The following is a 15983-nucleotide window of genomic DNA, read 5'->3' on the forward strand; positions in this document are numbered from 1 at the left end:
AGACACTCACTGTGAGGCCAGGAAACTTGCTGGCATCTCAGGACCTCAGCTCCTTCAACTGTGAAGTGGGGGATAATGGCCCTGATTCCTAAGCACCTCTTACTGGTCAGCATAGAGTTCTGCTAAAATCTGAAAATGACATTTCAGAATAACTGGGCAGAACCACTTGGCTTTACTCCATCTCCTTTTGATGTGAAAAGTTTCTTTTGTCTAAGTCCTGGCTCTCTGTGGTTCACATGAAACAATATTATCTTTAGTTCTTTGTATATTATGTACAAATTAGAAAATGAAAATTTGTGAATAACATTGTGTAAAATCTATAATAATAAAAGCATAATATGCAAATCGACCGAATGGCTGAACAGCAGAATGACCATCCAGACTACCATGCTATGACACCCACTGGCGCCAGGACAGCCAGCTGGCAGAGCGATCAATTGAGGGGCTCCACAATTGCCCCAAAGAGGGACGCCCAGGCCACCAATCAACAGGCTGCAGCAGGTGGGCGGGGTCTCCCTCTGTGGGAGCGATCCATCATGGAGCCCCAGCTGGGTCGGCAGGGTCTCCCTCTATGAGGCAATCAATCACGGGGCTTCTGGACTGTGAGACGGTGCAGGCTGGCCTGAGGGCCCCCCGACCCCACTGTGCATGAATTTTGTGCACCGGGCCTCTAGTTAAAAATAAAAATCCAGTCATTCAGAATGTCCAGCTTTTAGCTTGGGGTATAAATTTTAAATCAGGGCTAATGGGTGATGATAGTAAGAAAACAGTTTGGCATTTGTACTATAAAGTGTAGTATGGCTGGCATTCCCCAGCATCCATTCTTTTCCATTAATCAACAAAAATAAAATTCAGATTCTTGACAGAGTAGAGACCACCCAAAATAATGACGGTATTTCCCATCCTTCCTTGCTGCTAGAAGTGACCATGTGACTAAGTGCAATTTCTAGGAAATGTACACTGGAATACAGAGGCAATGGCTGGAGTCCGAGCAGCCTTTTTAAACACTGAGGTGGAAGATGGTGGAGCAGTGAGGTAAAGGAGTTGAGGTCCCTTAAAATATTGTGAACTACCAAGCTAGTCCTGTTCTGTTCAACTTCAGACTTTGACATGAACAAAATCTCTCTTGTTTAAGCTACTTTTAACTTAGGTGTGTATCATCATCTCAGCTAAGGCATGTGGCTCTGCCAATGACAATTTGGATGCATTTGGGTTATTTTCAGAGGAAAGGAGGGAACTGACGTAAGCTGCATCATTCGTTTATTTGATGACAGTGTGAGGGTCTGCAGTGTGCCAGGCATGTGCCATGTGCTAGGGACAGAAATGCTCCTGATAAGGCCTCTGCCTTCCAGGACCCACCACTAGCAGGGGAAACAGACAAGCCATCCTAACACAGGCATAGGAGTTATAATGGGGAAACACATCACGCCTGGGAGCCATGTAGCTCAGAATCTAGGGAAGGACTGACACGGTATAGACGGGGTGGAGACAGGACCATGAGCCAAGCCCAGGCTCCAACTCCCATTGCTGACCCCCAGCGCCCCTGAGTCTTCCCAGCCAATTTCATGTGAATGGCAGCAGAGAACAGGGCCTGTTTCTCTTCTTCCCAGGATCCCATGCTTGTGGGAGAGACTGGCCAGAGTGACCATCAGCTCTGCTTTGTGAAGACGTGGCAAGGGGGGTGAAATTAACTCAGGCATGAAGCCCACACCCCCTCGCCCACTGCCAACCCCACTGGGGGCATCTCTGGGCTCCGGAATTTGTCAGAACCAAGGACGTCTCCAAGCGGCTTGACTGTCTCAGGGTGAAAACCGGTGCAGAGCCACACGGGACGTCCTCTCCCACATGGCTAATAAGAGCACAGTGCTGTCCAGTGACAGTGCCGCCACGCCGGGCCCTGCGCCCGCACTGCACACACTCACCTTGTACTTTGAGAAGACCCTGTGAGGTGAACGTAGTTCTCCCCCTTTCATATGCAAGGGAACTGAGGCTGCGAGAGGGACCGTAAGCAGGCTACCCTCTCGGGGCGGATGGGTGCTGGGCAGGTGTGGGCCCAGGTGGGCCTGATGGTAAGGCCTGTGGATTCTGAGCCCCCACTTTCTTCTGCTTTTCAATCACAGCTCCATCTGGATCCCACTTCCACCCTGACCCCGAGGATCCAAAGGCTGGGGGGGACCTGCGGCATGGTTTAGTTCACAGCACTGTAGGAACAACTCCAGACATCTCATTTCCCAGAGAGGACATGGCCCACAGTGACAGGGAGACACGTGGACCCCTGGTCAGGGATCACGGAGGTTCTGGAGGCACACAGCTCCCCTGGCTCCTTGGCCAGACCTACAGCTGCCATGGGCTCACCGTTCGCTCTTGGACTCGGCTCTGGTTCTGCATGAAGTGATGTCCACAGGGAAGACAGCAGCTGCCAGGCCCTCAGATGCTGTGAGCAGAGGAGCCTATGTGAGCCTGGGATGGATTAAAAATTGTATGTATTCACATCTACCCACAGCTTTCCCTAGACTAGCTTCTAGTCATATGTGTGAGCATGTGTGTGCACACAGGTGCCAGGAACACTGTGTACAAACTGCGGCCCAATGCCAAGTGCTTCTTCTAAGCTGCAGACATTGGCCAAGTTTCTGGTGTCAGCCCTGCCCCTCTGTCTTGAGAAACCCGTTTGCCCAGGTCCCTGGGGACAAGGGCTGCCACCACAGCCACCGCACGCTGACCCCAGAGCAAGTTCTCTTTTCCCCAGGACGGGACCCGTGGAAGGACAAAGCTGTCCTGCAGAGCCCAAGGCCCAGGGGCTGAAGTGGGGGCTCAGGGCCTCTTTCCAGCTCCCCTGGAGGAGGGGCCAGGGCTGGGCTCAGCCTCCACTTGAGCCATCAGAGGCCAGGCCTGCACACCAGTCCGGGAGCTGCTGCCGGGCCTGTTGCTGAGTACTGGGCCCAGGAGGTTTGCCCAGGCTGGGTGCCAGGCTGCACAGGTAGGGGCCATGGGTCTGGCAGGGATAGCTTTAGTAATAAGAGCCTGCAACTGTGGGAAACCGTTTATTGTCTTCACTAGCTGATAAGCGTAGACAGAGAACCCCCCGAAGGCTGGGTGCCTTTGAAGCCCTAGCAAAGGTCAGAGCTAGAGGACACTTCTGTTTGTCCAGACAGTGGTAGCTGAAGCAACATCCCCATTTATTATTATGTAAATCCTTGCTGATGGGCTAGTCTGCCTGTTGGGGGGGGCGAGGGGAAGGGGAGGGCGGAGGGGGGGGGCGGGTCGCCTGCCTAAGGGCTATGCTATGGGTGTATCCCAGAAGCTTGGTGAGACCTGAGTACTGGAGGAAGTCCTTCCCCTTGAGTTGGACTTACTCGCCTGGTCCCCCAATATTTCCAAATTATCTCGTGTATTTTCTCTTTCATTTGTGTGCGGCTCTGCTTCCAGGTCCTGGACGCTGATCCACGCGGGACGTGGAGGGAAACATTTACCAACATGCAACTCTCTTCCGTTTCCTTCCCCTCTTTTCTCCATCCGTAGGTCTCTGCTGCCATCTCTCTCAGCCTTATTCTGCTATGGAATAATCCTTTCCTCTGGCATTGAGCATCCAGCCTGTCCATATGGAGCCCCTGTCCCTCCCCAGTGTGTGATCTGACCATGGGAGCATTCGTTTTAAACTGAGAGGAGCATAGGCAGGTGGAAACACACACACACACACACACACACACACAAAACAGTGTCCCTGGCCACTCAGGCTGAGAGTGAGAGTCATGGCCAGCAAAGGAGCCATGGCTGGGGGCTGGGGCAGCAGGAGAAAGGGCTCACAAGGTCTCTGTCACCTGAACCCAGACCCCAGTGGGGTTCCTATCACAGCCCAGCCAGCTCTGTGCCCTGCTCAGAGCCCCCACCGGGTGGAGCAAAGCAGAGCCCATTTGTACCCTAATCTCCAGAAGGATGCACTGTCCACACTGTCTCTTGTAGACATCAGGCTAAGGAGAAAGGGTAGGTGGTACAGCACAGCTTTTAGTGTGAATCAGGCCTGAATTCCAAACCCGAAGACCCATTACCAATGAGCCTGAGCTTCCTCACCTACAGAATGGGAACAATGAGGCAATCACGCAGTCAGTATAATTGCCATTATGCGTGGGTCTGACCTCCCGGCTGCTCCTGGTGCACAGCGGTGAGTGTCAGCCCTGCCCTTCATTGTTCTGGAAGAGGAGGTTCTCAGAGCGGCGGGTAGAGTGGTTTTTCAGGAAGAACTTGCAAGTAGCCACAGGTACAGCTGAGCCTGCCCAGGATTCTTCCTGGGCCCAGAGGCCGGAGGAGGCTGCTGAATGCCCAGGTGCAGCATGGGAGGGGGTTTCCTTCCCAGTGGAAAACTCAGACCCACCGTGATGACTCACAGGCTCGGGGGCTGAGGCCCCCTCCATCATCAGCATTTCATACGTCATGGGCAAAGTCTCACCCTTAGGGCTTTATTCTGTCTGAAAACAGTCAACACAGATATGATCCCAAATGTAGAAAGCCCAGTGGCACATATTATTCAACGCTTCTGTCGTCATTTATGGTTAAGACTTCTCCTCCCGTAGTTCCCACCCGCAGGTGGGCTGGCTGCCGTGGGAGGAGGGGATGCTGTCAGCTTGTTTTCCGTCTCTCTCACCTGGTCAGGCTGACGCTGGGCGCTTCGGTGCTGAGCAAGAAGTCAAGGGCAGGAATGTGCCTGCTAGACGAGACCACTCCTGAGATGGCTCTGGCACGTGGGTCTCCCACCCTCGGGCTGACCTTCGCTGTGGGCTCTCTGGTGGGGCAGTGAGGACTCCACCAGCCAGGGGAGCCCAGCCCCCCGCCCAGCCCAGCCTGTGCCTCAGCACTGCAGCCCCGCCCACTCTTCCACAGCCCCCAGGAATCCAGCTGCTCAGGGCCAGGTTCTGCCAGCTGAGGCCCAAGCCCCCTCTGGACAGCCCATTGGACAGGATCTAAGAAGAACCCCGCCCCGTCTTTTCCATGCATGTGGCTCACATCAAGTCCACACACCTCCCCCTTGAAAAAACGTCCACACATTCTTTGCCCAACCCAGATGCAGCCCAACCCCAAAGCACCAGCTCCCCTCTGAAGCAGCGAGTCAGCCCCAGCTCCCACCCCTACCTACTCCAGGCTGAGTCAGCCCTGTCCTCAGTGACGCCAGCTGGGGGGATGCTCACCAAGCTCTCCAAAGCCCCTCTGCCCAAAACTATTTTGGGCAACCAGCCCTCACACTCTGTCCCTTTTTCATTGGGAAAACCACAAGGATTTTACCCCAATAAATGTTTACAAAAGCCTTCCATATCCCCCGTATAGAGCCTCTAGAATTGTTAGTCTAGCTCTTAGCACTTCCTGTGCAGATCTGCTGCTCACTTTTCAATTTTTATGTTAATTGTATCTTGGCAGAAACTTCTGTTTTACTGACCTGTTACACTGCTGTTATACTCTTTTTTTAATGTATTTTTTATTGTTGATAGTATTACAGATAGCTCCCCACCCCTAACCTTTACCCTTCACCGCCCAGCCTCTACCACCCCTCAGGCCTTCACCCCCTATTGCCCTTATTCATGGGCTATGCAGATAAATATATAAGTTCTTTGGTTTATCTCTTCTCGTCCCCCGAACCCCACATGGTCTGTTCCATACCTCCATGCTTTGGTTCTTATTTTGTTGGTCAATTCATTTTGTTCATTAGATTCCACAAATGAGTGAGATCATGTGATATTTGTCTTTCTCTGACTGACTTATTTCACTTAGCATGGTGCCCTCCCAGGTTCCTCCATGCTGTCCCAAAGGGTGAGAGATCTCTCTTTTTTACAGCTGCGTAGTATTCCATGGTGTAAATGTACCACAGCTTTTTTATCCACTCATCTACTGATGGGCACTTGGGTTGTTTCCAAATCTGTTGAACTCTTTTTTAAGGCCTGGCTCAAAGGAACCCCTTCCCTCTAAGCCCTGCCCAACCTCCTCACATGGTCTGTTGTCTCCTCCTCTGAGCTCCCAGCTAAGGACAGGGGTGGGTGAACATGCTGAAGGTGCTTGTCCGTGTGCCATCTGGCTTTCCCTGCTGGGCTGGGCCTTGCTCATGTTGGCATCTCTGCCTCACAGAGAAGGGGGCCACAGGGACTCACCCAAAGTAAGAATGACAAGGTGAGAGACCCTTCAGTCTCGGGAGCTCTCAGAGAGGGTCTCCTGGATAAATGAGGCCTCATTGCTGAATGCCAGCACCTGCCTAAAATGTTAGACCATTTGGAATGAAATGCTCCGCCTGGATTTCATAATGTGTGCCTTCTCAATAGAAGTCCCTGATGGTCATACTAATGTTTCCTCGGTGACTCTGGTCAATGCATTTAAATCCTCAGCTGCTAACCATGAATGCCCTTTGCTGAGAGTTGATGGAGCTTAATTTATAGGTCTGCCCGCCCCATTTGTCCTGTCTTTTGCATCAGTCTTCCTGTGTTCCTGGTTTTAATGATGCTCTTGCACACCGGTTGGCCATCACAGCCACTCTCCTGCTGTCCCTCCAGCCCTGCCCACCTCTGACAGCCCCTGTCTGCTGTTGACTGTTGCTAGTTTGCAACAACAGAGAAGCCTTGAGTGGGGGCTCTGGGCTCTGGGCTCTGAGGCTTCATAATAATCTAGTCCTACTATGTCAATGCCTTTTCTGCTCTCTCCTGGCACTTCCTGGGCTCTGGATACTAAACTGCCTGGTGAGCTAACAGATTGGTGGCTGCTGTGGGCCCAGACCTGCTGGCCTAGGGGAGGGAAGTGCAGGGGGTGGGGCTCAGCCTCAGGCGTCTGGAGGATGGGGTTGGGGGACAGTGTATGTGGGCAGTGGAACCCTGAGGGCCAGGGTGGCTTCCCTTGGTGTGTGTAGGGGGGCATAGGAGGAAGTCGCTCACTGGCACTGAGAGGTGGGGAGGGCGCAGGCCATGCTGACCGAGGACACAAGCTAGAGTCCCTTAGCAACCGCCCACCATCACCCTGAAGGTCACTGAGCCCCGCAGCTGGGACTGGAAAGTGGGTCACAGGCAGATGGTGTCCCCTGGGCACAGGGTGCTCTGTGTTGTTTTCAGGAGCGCTCCTTTGTCCCAGTGCGGGCAGGTGCTTGGGCTGAACTGTGAATTCTGCCCGTACTCCTGGCTTCAGGGCCCTGCACTGTAACAGAAGGGAAGGTGACCCCCGGCTGGGCTGGAGGCAGGAACAGGTGAGGGGGATGCTTTGCAAGGGTAACAGCAGGCTCCTTCCTCTCTGGTCTCCCCCAGCTGGGCAGAAGGAAAGTTGCATATAGGTGACCAAGAACCTGGATCAAGTCCAGCTCTGTCTGCCTTTACGTCCCTGAGTGACCCTCCCCTCCCTGGGCCTCAGTTTCCTCTCCACACAAGCAAGAGCTGGAACACTTGACTTCTGAAGGGCCTTCCAGCTGCAGGGTTCCAAGACTCTGCTCCTCTCCTTCTCCTCCTCTTTCTCTTCCTCCCCTCCTTGTCCTCTTCTCCTCTTCTCCCCATGGGGGTTGAGAGAGAGTCTGTGCCTTGGTGCATGTGCCTGTGTGTGCCTGCCTATACCTGTGTGTGACTCTGCGTGTGTGTGTGTGTGTGTGTGTGTGTGTGTGTGGTGGGGCAGGAAGAGAAGAGGGAGAGGAAGGGGGAAGGGGAGAGGAGGGGGAGAGGGAGGGGGAGAGGGAGAGAGCCCACAGAGGGGGAAGGGTGGCCAGGATTTACCTGCCAGTGGGGCTGGGCTTTCTCAGCAGTTGATGGCACTGGACTGTTTAATCATTAAAGGGAAGGAATGAAGCCAGGAGCGCCTCAAAGTCCAGCCGGGTGGTGAGCGGCTCTCACCGAGGAGCATGGAGCTGGCAGCACCAGGGCTCGGAGCTTCAGGAAATGGGGTCAGGACCGCGGCAGCTCGGAGCTCGGCACCGGGCCCCGGGGCCAGCCTGCACGCCTACGACATCGGGGTCCTCGTCGTCTACTTCATCTTCGTTGTGGGCGTGGGGGTCTGGGTGAGTAGTTGTGGAGGGTGGGAGCCGGCAGGGAAGGCAGAGCCACACTCTCATCTCCGGCTGGCCGGGAGCTGGGGCAGGGCTGGGCAGAGGAAGGGGTGGGAGTGGAAGGGTCTCATCAGCCCCCCTGTCATAGGCAGCAGACTGGAGCCAGAGAAGGGTGTGACTGGCCTGAGGTCACACAGCGAGCCAGAGGCAGGCCAGGCCTGAGCCCCTCTCCTGACTGCCTGTCTCTGTGCACCTGCTGCCTTCGCCCCACCCTCCCAGGCCACCCTGATCCCATTCCTTCCCGCCTCGCCAAGCTCCCCGGATGCTTGACTCCTGGCCTACCCCACCCTCCACTAGTTAGTGTTGGGCAAGAAGCAGAGCTTTCTAAAGGAGCCGGGCTCCTGTGTTCACGGGAAGGGAGCTGGGCAGACCCCAAGGTCCTTCTGTGGTCCATTGTCCCCTAAGCCTCAGTGCCATCGAGAGGCAGGCTCTGAGGCCAGCGAGCCCTGAGCTCACACCCCAGCTCCAGCATCCCCGCGTGCCCTGGGAACCTCCGAAGGGTCTCTGAGCCTCCATTTATCATCTGGATAATGAGAATAAGGACCGCAGCACAGAGCGGGCACGACCCTTCCGTGACATCTGACTCAGGGCCCGGCACACAGGGCAGCCATAAAGGGCTGCTGTCATCACGGAAGTATTGGAGAGAAATGCCGGAACCTTTAGACTCTGCTGCGAGCTGACGGTGCCTGGAGCCCCAGCTGGTCACTGACGAGGCTGTGGCGAGGGCAGGATCCCTCTCTGGGCCTTGGTTTCCTCGTCTGTAAAGTGGTGAACAGTCCCTGCCTCCCAGGGCTGGTGTGAGGAAGAACAGGCCACACAGATGACCCCTGGCTCGGCAAGGGGGGCAGGGCAGGGGGAGAAGCACCAGCTCCATGGAGGCTGGACAGGCTGCTCCCTGACTTGGGCCTCGTGATTAATGTGTGAAATTAGTGTTTTCTGCTCCCCTGGCCTCCCCGAGGACCAGAGGTGACACTGGGACGTTTGAGGGAGGGTGGAACAGTCACCAGCCCTGCACAGCCGATCGCTGCCCTGTGGCTGATCAATGACGTTTCCTCCGGGGAGAGAAGCGTCTACATCTCCCTTTCCTGCCTCCCCTTCAGTGCTTCTCCCTCCAGACCCAGTCAGAGGCCTGGCAGCATCTTAATACCAGCTTTGCACTTACCCTCCCCAGTGAGGAGTCCCGCGGGGAGGAGGGGACAGCTCGGTCTCCCTGCAGCTCGGATGGAGGGGAGGGAGGGGACCACAGTGCGCGGTAGCAATCATCTGTATGCGCATGCAGCTCTGTGCCATGGCGGGGGCTGCGTGCCCCCACTGGCTCCTGGCTCTTCACACTGGTTCTGGGAGACATGCATGGAGGCTCAGAGAGAGGCTCAGACCACCCCAAGGCCGCGTAGAATAAAGATGATGAAAACCTGCCTCAGTTCTCCCCTCTGCGTCCACAGAGCCTGGGCCGAGGGCGGGGAGTCTGGGTGAGGGCAGCGGCTGGGGAATCTCGGGAAAACCCTCACCTCTGGCCACTTCCCTTCCAGTCGTCCTTCCGGGCAAGCCGAGGCACCATTGGCGGCTACTTCCTGGCGGGGAGGTCCATGACCTGGTGGCCGGTGAGTTGACCTTCTTCCCTCCCCTTCTCCCCCATCCAAGTCCCCTTTTCATCTCCCACCTGCTCCCAGGAAACAGCCCCAGGTGGGTTTCCTGGCTCTGGGCTCCTTCTCTCCTGTCCCAATGCACCTGCCATCTGAGCGACCTTGTTCTGAACACCTCCCACAAGCGTCCACTGGCGCCCTCTCATGGCCGCAGGCTGGACCTACAGGGAGGTGGTCCACAATGTTGTCCTAGAAAGCTGGGTGGCACTGGGCAGATGGACTCACAGACAGCATGACTGCTGAGCTGGAGGGGTGGGGGGTTCTGGGGAGGGGAAGTGCTGGAGGGACCATGGGGCAGTGTGGGGGGCTCGTGAGGGCTCGCAGGAAGCCTCTGACCTCCAGACCAGCAAAGATTTTCTTGGGAAGGTGACACATCAGCTTATTACTAAAAAGCAGGTCAATGAGGGAAATCACAGATGTAAACCCCCCACAGCCTCCAGGAGCTGATCCTGGGACCCTTATGACCCAGGCTCCCCATCAGCTGACCGTGTTCTCTCCCCTCCGTTTCCCCTTCCTCCTCTCTGGGGGCCCTTAGGTCCATGGCCTGAGTCAGCGCTTCATCCTCCCCGCGTGGACCTGCTCCCCGTGGCTTTCTTCTTTCCCACTTAGCTACTCCCACTGGGAGGCCGGGAGCCATTGTCTGTTCTTCCTAACATTATTTCCTTTCTTTGTAAGTTGGGAAGATTAATACTCATCCCTGCAAATCTTTGTGGAGATCAAGTGATTAGCACACATAAAATACACACAATGCCTCGCACAGTGCCTGGCATACAGCAGGCCCCCACTAGCTGTCAGTTCCATCCCTCTTTCTCTTCGCTCCCCATTTCCTCTCCTCCCCCTGATCTCAGATTCCATGAGTCCAGGCCCTTTCTCCCCGCCACGTCCCAGCTCCTGAAGCTCATGGGAGACTCCAGGTTGAGTCAGATGAAAACTGACCCCTGATTCTTGACCCACCTGTGCCTTGCAGATCGGAGCATCTCTGATGTCCAGCAATGTGGGCAGCGGCCTGTTCATCGGCCTGGCTGGGACGGGCGCTGCCGGAGGCCTTGCTGTGGGCGGCTTCGAATGGAATGTAAGGAAGCTGGCCTGGGGCTTCTCGGGGATACTAGGGGTCTGAGCCCACCCCGCCCCACCCCTGTCCTTAGCCCTGAGAGGACCCTCAGATGTGCTTGGGGAGAACCCATTTTATGGATGAAGAAACCAAGGCCCGGAGAAGATAGAGGGACCATTGACAGTCACGCAGGACTGAGATCAGTCCCAGGTCCCTTACCTCCTCCCCAGGGCTGTCCTCCGCATGGCACTGCCTCTCCGTAGGGGACACTTTTGCATCCAGGACATGAACACCAATTTCTCTCTACTCTCCCAGGCAACCTGGCTGCTGCTGGCCCTCGGCTGGGTCTTCGTCCCTGTGTACATCGCAGCCGGCGTGGTCACAATGCCGCAGTACCTGCAGAAGCGATTTGGGGGCCAGAGGATCCAGGTGTACATGTCTGTGCTGTCTCTCATCCTCTACATCTTCACCAAGATTTCGGTGAGTACACTGCAGTGTGGCCACCCTGCCTCCGAAAATGCAAAGTACCGGGCACATCTTATTGCTGGATGGATGGATGGATGGATGGATGGATGGATGATGGATAGATGGATGGATGAATGGGTGGATGGGTGGATGAATGGGTGGATGGATGGGAGGATGGAAGAAAGGAAGAATGAATCCAAGTACCTTCAGTGCATGCTCTCCCTCAGTGGTAGGTAGTCAGAGATGGATGGTGTTTGTTGAGTGAATGATAGTCCCTCCATGCAAAGACCTCACAATCTAGAGTTCATTCATTCCTTTCATCTTTCTGTCACTGATTCTTCATTCAGCACCATGCATTAGTTGCCTAGAATGTTACATTTTAGAATAAAGGTCCTTATTCTTTCTCCATTGACCTAACCTTAGAAAACAAAACTATGTCACATGATTTTCCCAGAGGGCCAGCTCTGAGACTGGAACTGAGGCTGGGGTCCTGTGACCCATCCATGTGTCCTGCCATCCGCCATGTTGTAGCCCTGTAACGGGTTCATAAAAGTCATGGACTGGGACCATCTCTGCTCTGACACCTCCATGGTGGCTCAGCGCCTGCACGACCCACCTCACCCGCTAAAGGCTTGTCCTCATGGTGTGAGGAGGGCTGACAGCAACTGGTTCTGCTGAGAGGGAAGGTGACACCTTGGGGCCATACCTGGTGACCTCCCAGTCATGTCTCTGCAGACTGACATCTTCTCTGGAGCCCTCTTCATCCAGATGGCCTTGGGCTGGAACCTGTACCTCTCCACGGTGGCCTTGCTGGTGGTGACGGCCGTCTACACCATCGCAGGTAGGGCCGGGGGAAGGTCACCTCAGGGTGCAGGGCTGGAGCAGAGACATAGAGGCAGGGAAAGGCGGAGAGGGAAGCCTGGGGCCACCAGGATACAGTGGGAAGAGCTGGAGGAGAGAGATGTCAGAGGGAGGGGCAGAGGACGAGAAACAGGAAGAGCCAAAGACAGAGACAGACAGAGAGGTAGGATCAAGGGAAAATGCAGAAGTGATGAGAGGCACAGTGACCAGGAAAAGGGGACACACAAGGGCAGGAACAGGAGACAAGGGCCAGCCCGAGGAGGCAGGGAAGGAGAGGCCCTGAGAGATCCTGAGAGACCCTTCGTACCCAGGAGCAGGGCAGGGATGAGGGGACTGTCACCTGGACCAGACTGCAGGCTGCTTCAGACTAAAGCCACAAAGCCCCTCCTGCAGAGCACCGGCACAGGCCTGGCTCCTGGGACGTGGAGACTCAGTGGGCCTGGGCAGACGGGAATGTAAGTGGGTGTCCAGGTCAGGGAGGGGCGTCCTGGCGGAGTTACCAGCTCACAAAGGGATAGACTCAGGATATTAGACAGGCCCTGGCCAGGCAGCCGGGGCAGAGGCTGTCGATGGGAGGAGCTGGGCCCGAGCACCTGTGACTGACCGGCCTCCCCTGGGCAGGTGGGGCGGAGGGGAGCCCACCTGCTGAGAGGGCTCGGTGTCCTCTCCGGTCTCCCCAGGGTGGCACGCGCAGGGCAGGCACAGAGGAAACCTTGGTCCTGACTGATGACCCTCTCCTTGGGTCCCCAGGGGGCCTCACAGCCGTGATCTACACGGATGCTCTGCAGACGGTCATCATGGTGGGGGGAGCCCTGGTCCTCATGTTTCTGGGTAAGGAGAACTGAATACACCCCACCTTGCCCCTAAGTACCTCTCTCAGCCAGTGTGGCTCCTGTCACCTCGTGGTTTGATCAGGACTTCCTGGGGCATGGAGCCATACCCGCCTCAGGGCTGGGGACATGGTCTCTATGCCAAACCAGGGGAGCCCCACATCCCTCCCGCATTTCCACATCTCGGGCCAGTTCCAAACCCAGGGACTCCACGTGGGACTGGGAGCTGGGGGCATGTGACAGGCTCAGTGGGGCTCAGGGCTGCTTCACTCACTGAGGTCTCCCCCCACAGGCTTTAAGGAGGTGGGCTGGTACCCGGGCCTGGAGCAGCGGTACCAGCAGGCCATCCCCAATGTCACAGTCCCCAACACCACCTGCCACCTCCCCCGGCCTGACGCCTTCCACATGCTTCGGGACCCTGTGAGCGGGGACATCCCTTGGCCAGGCCTCATTTTCGGGCTCACGGTGCTGGCCACCTGGTGCTGGTGCACGGACCAGGTGATGCCCCAGCCAGGCGGGCCCGCCCACCTTGAACTGGGGTGGCTCCTGCGGGGAACTGGGCATCTGGATGCAGGGGTTGGGACTTGTTCTGGGACCACCGCAGGGGCACAGGCAGTGACCACGTCAGAGCCCACCTGTGGCCTCCGCTGGTGCCTTTCAGGTCATTGTGCAGAGGTCTCTCTCCGCCAAGAGTCTGTCCCACGCCAAGGGAGGCTCCGTGCTGGGCGGCTACCTGAAGATCCTGCCCATGTTCTTCATCGTCATGCCCGGCATGATCAGCCGGGCCCTGTACCCAGGTGAGAGCTGGAGCAGGCAGGGCCTGCACAGTCCTTAATAAGAACAGGGAGTAGTGCCCGGCCAGTGTGGCTCAGTTGGATGAGCACTGTCCTGTGCACCAAAAGGTTGCCGATTGGATTCCCGGACAGGACACATACCTGGATTGTGGGTTCGATCCCCTATTGGGCCACATACAAAAGGCAACTGATTGATGGATTAAAACAAACAAACAAAAAAGAACATATAGTAGTATGTTAACCTTTGTGATCCAAACTACTTGAGTAGAAAAATTTGCATCTGAATGTCATTTTAAATACTGTTTTTCTTTTATAAGGGAAAGACTAGTAAGGTGTCCTTGGTGCCTTCCAAGGATGTTTGCCTTTTATTAGGATATAAGGCCTAAAACAGTGATGGCGAACCTTTTGAGCTCAGCGTGTCAGCATTTTGAAAAACCCTAACTTAACTCTGGTGCTGTGTCACATATAGAAATTTTTTGATATTTGCAACCATAGTAAAATAAAGATGTATATTTTTGATATTTATTTTATATATTTAAATGCCATTTAACAAAGAAAAATCAACCAAAAAAAATGAGTTCGTGTGTCACCTCTGACACACGTGTCATAGGTTCGCCATCACTGGCCTAAAAGCTAACAAGTCTACTAGCCTTGTGGGTAGTATATGGCAGAGAAAGTTACCATAGTAAATCCTGGTACCCACTCAGCCACCTGCCCCTTGACCCTCAGGCCCAGCACAGTCCCCAGTGGACACTTCCCAGTGGGGTCAGAAAGCAAATACTGGGCCATCCCGAGAAGGCCCTAGAGTATCGTCTCTAACTGCCATCACCTCTTCTGCAGATGAGGTGGGCTGCGTGGACCCTGATGTCTGCCAGAGAGTCTGCGGGGCCCGAGTGGGGTGCTCCAACATCGCCTACCCCAAGCTGGTCATAGCTCTCATGCCCATTGGTGAGTCCCGTGTCCTCGGCCACCAGTCACTCCCACCTCCAGCCGCTTCCAATCCCCACTGCCCGGAGGGGTTGCATTCAGGATGGACATGGGCAGGGAGAGGGAATAAAAACAGTCACATCCCCATCCTCTCCCAGTAGACACACACACACACACACACACACACACACACGCACACACACACACATACACACACACACACACACACACACACGCACACACAGGCGTCCATGAGGCACTGCTCTGTGCCCTGGTCCCTGAGATGCAGGGTTAAAGGGCAGGGCCCTACTCTCGGGCTCCACGCAGTCTCCAGGGTACTCAGGGTGTAGAGGCCACAATACAGTGTGACCAGTGTGGGGACACGGTGGGGCTGGGGGAGCCCTCAGGAGCACCTGGCTCACTTTGGGAGAGTGTAGGGGCAGGTTTCTCAGAGGAGAGGACATGGAACTGAGGCCTGAGGAGCACCTCAGGCAGACAGAGCTGGAGGGCGTGGGAGACGTCATCCAGAAGGAGGGGCTGCATGTGCAAAGGCCCGAGGCTGGGAGAGAGAGCATGAAGCCTGGGCTGAAGGTGGCCCATATGGGCTCAGATGCAGGAGGACTGGAGACAAGCATCGTGGAGAGGAGTTGTTGGCCACACCTAGAGCAATGGATGTCAGGGAGGGAGGTTTTAGGCCAGCATCCACGATCACATTTGTGCTTTGGGAGACCACTCTGCCTGGGGTTCAGCTTAGGGGCAGCAAAAGGATGATTTACAAGGGGCCTGCAGTGGTCTTGGTGAGGGGTGATGGTGGCTAGGACCAGGTTGGTGTCTTTAGAATTGGAGAAAAGAGGTTTAAAAGATATACATGAGGCAGAATTGGCAACTTGATGACTGATTGTCTTTGAGGGACAAGAAAGACAGAGGGACCCAAAGGGGACATGGGAGGAAGGCAGGTTTATGAAGGGAAGTAGGTGAGTTGAGTTACCCCCTCCCATCACCACCTTTAGAATAAGAAATGAATCAAAGAAATAGTAGAGAAAAGAAGGCAGGGGAGGCCCAGTGATGACAGAGCAGCCGCAGAAGGAGGTGGGTGGGAGGGGAGCCCAGAAGGGGTCTGGGATACCTCTGAGGGAGGAATCTGGTGTGGAGACTAGAATGATATCCTATATAAGAAAGAGGTAACATGCAAATTAACCCTCATGCCATCACAAGATGGCTGCGCCCACAGCGGAGGTGGGGTTCCTGTAACAAGCCATAACGAGCGATCATCAGGGACCTGAGGCTGTGTGGCGCCGGGCTGGGGCGGGGACCTGATGCTGCACCCCCCCACCTGACAGGGCTGGATTGGGGACCTCAGGC

At 55.5% G+C, this 15983-nt stretch overlaps 1 protein-coding gene across 1 annotated transcript in view; it reads left to right on the plus strand.

Annotated features, from left to right (window-relative positions):
• Positions 1–2695: 2695 nt before the first annotated feature.
• The window catches only part of SLC5A9 (solute carrier family 5 member 9), a 28642-nt gene continuing 15354 nt past the window's right edge, over positions 2696–15983 (plus strand). Inside the window, exons 1-10 of the mRNA XM_036351236.1 lie at positions 2696–2977; positions 7782–8002; positions 9580–9651; positions 10661–10765; positions 11060–11224; positions 11945–12050; positions 12821–12901; positions 13193–13398; positions 13562–13697; positions 14535–14642. Of these exons, the coding sequence (XP_036207129.1) occupies positions 7847–8002; positions 9580–9651; positions 10661–10765; positions 11060–11224; positions 11945–12050; positions 12821–12901; positions 13193–13398; positions 13562–13697; positions 14535–14642 (1135 nt within the window). The 5' untranslated portion in view covers positions 2696–2977; positions 7782–7846. The remainder of the gene's footprint in view (positions 2978–7781; positions 8003–9579; positions 9652–10660; positions 10766–11059; positions 11225–11944; positions 12051–12820; positions 12902–13192; positions 13399–13561; positions 13698–14534; positions 14643–15983) is intronic.

Source organism: Myotis myotis, unplaced genomic scaffold (genome assembly GCF_014108235.1).
Source record: "Myotis myotis isolate mMyoMyo1 unplaced genomic scaffold, mMyoMyo1.p scaffold_m19_p_2, whole genome shotgun sequence".
Classification (NCBI taxonomy): Eukaryota; Metazoa; Chordata; class Mammalia; order Chiroptera; family Vespertilionidae; genus Myotis; species Myotis myotis.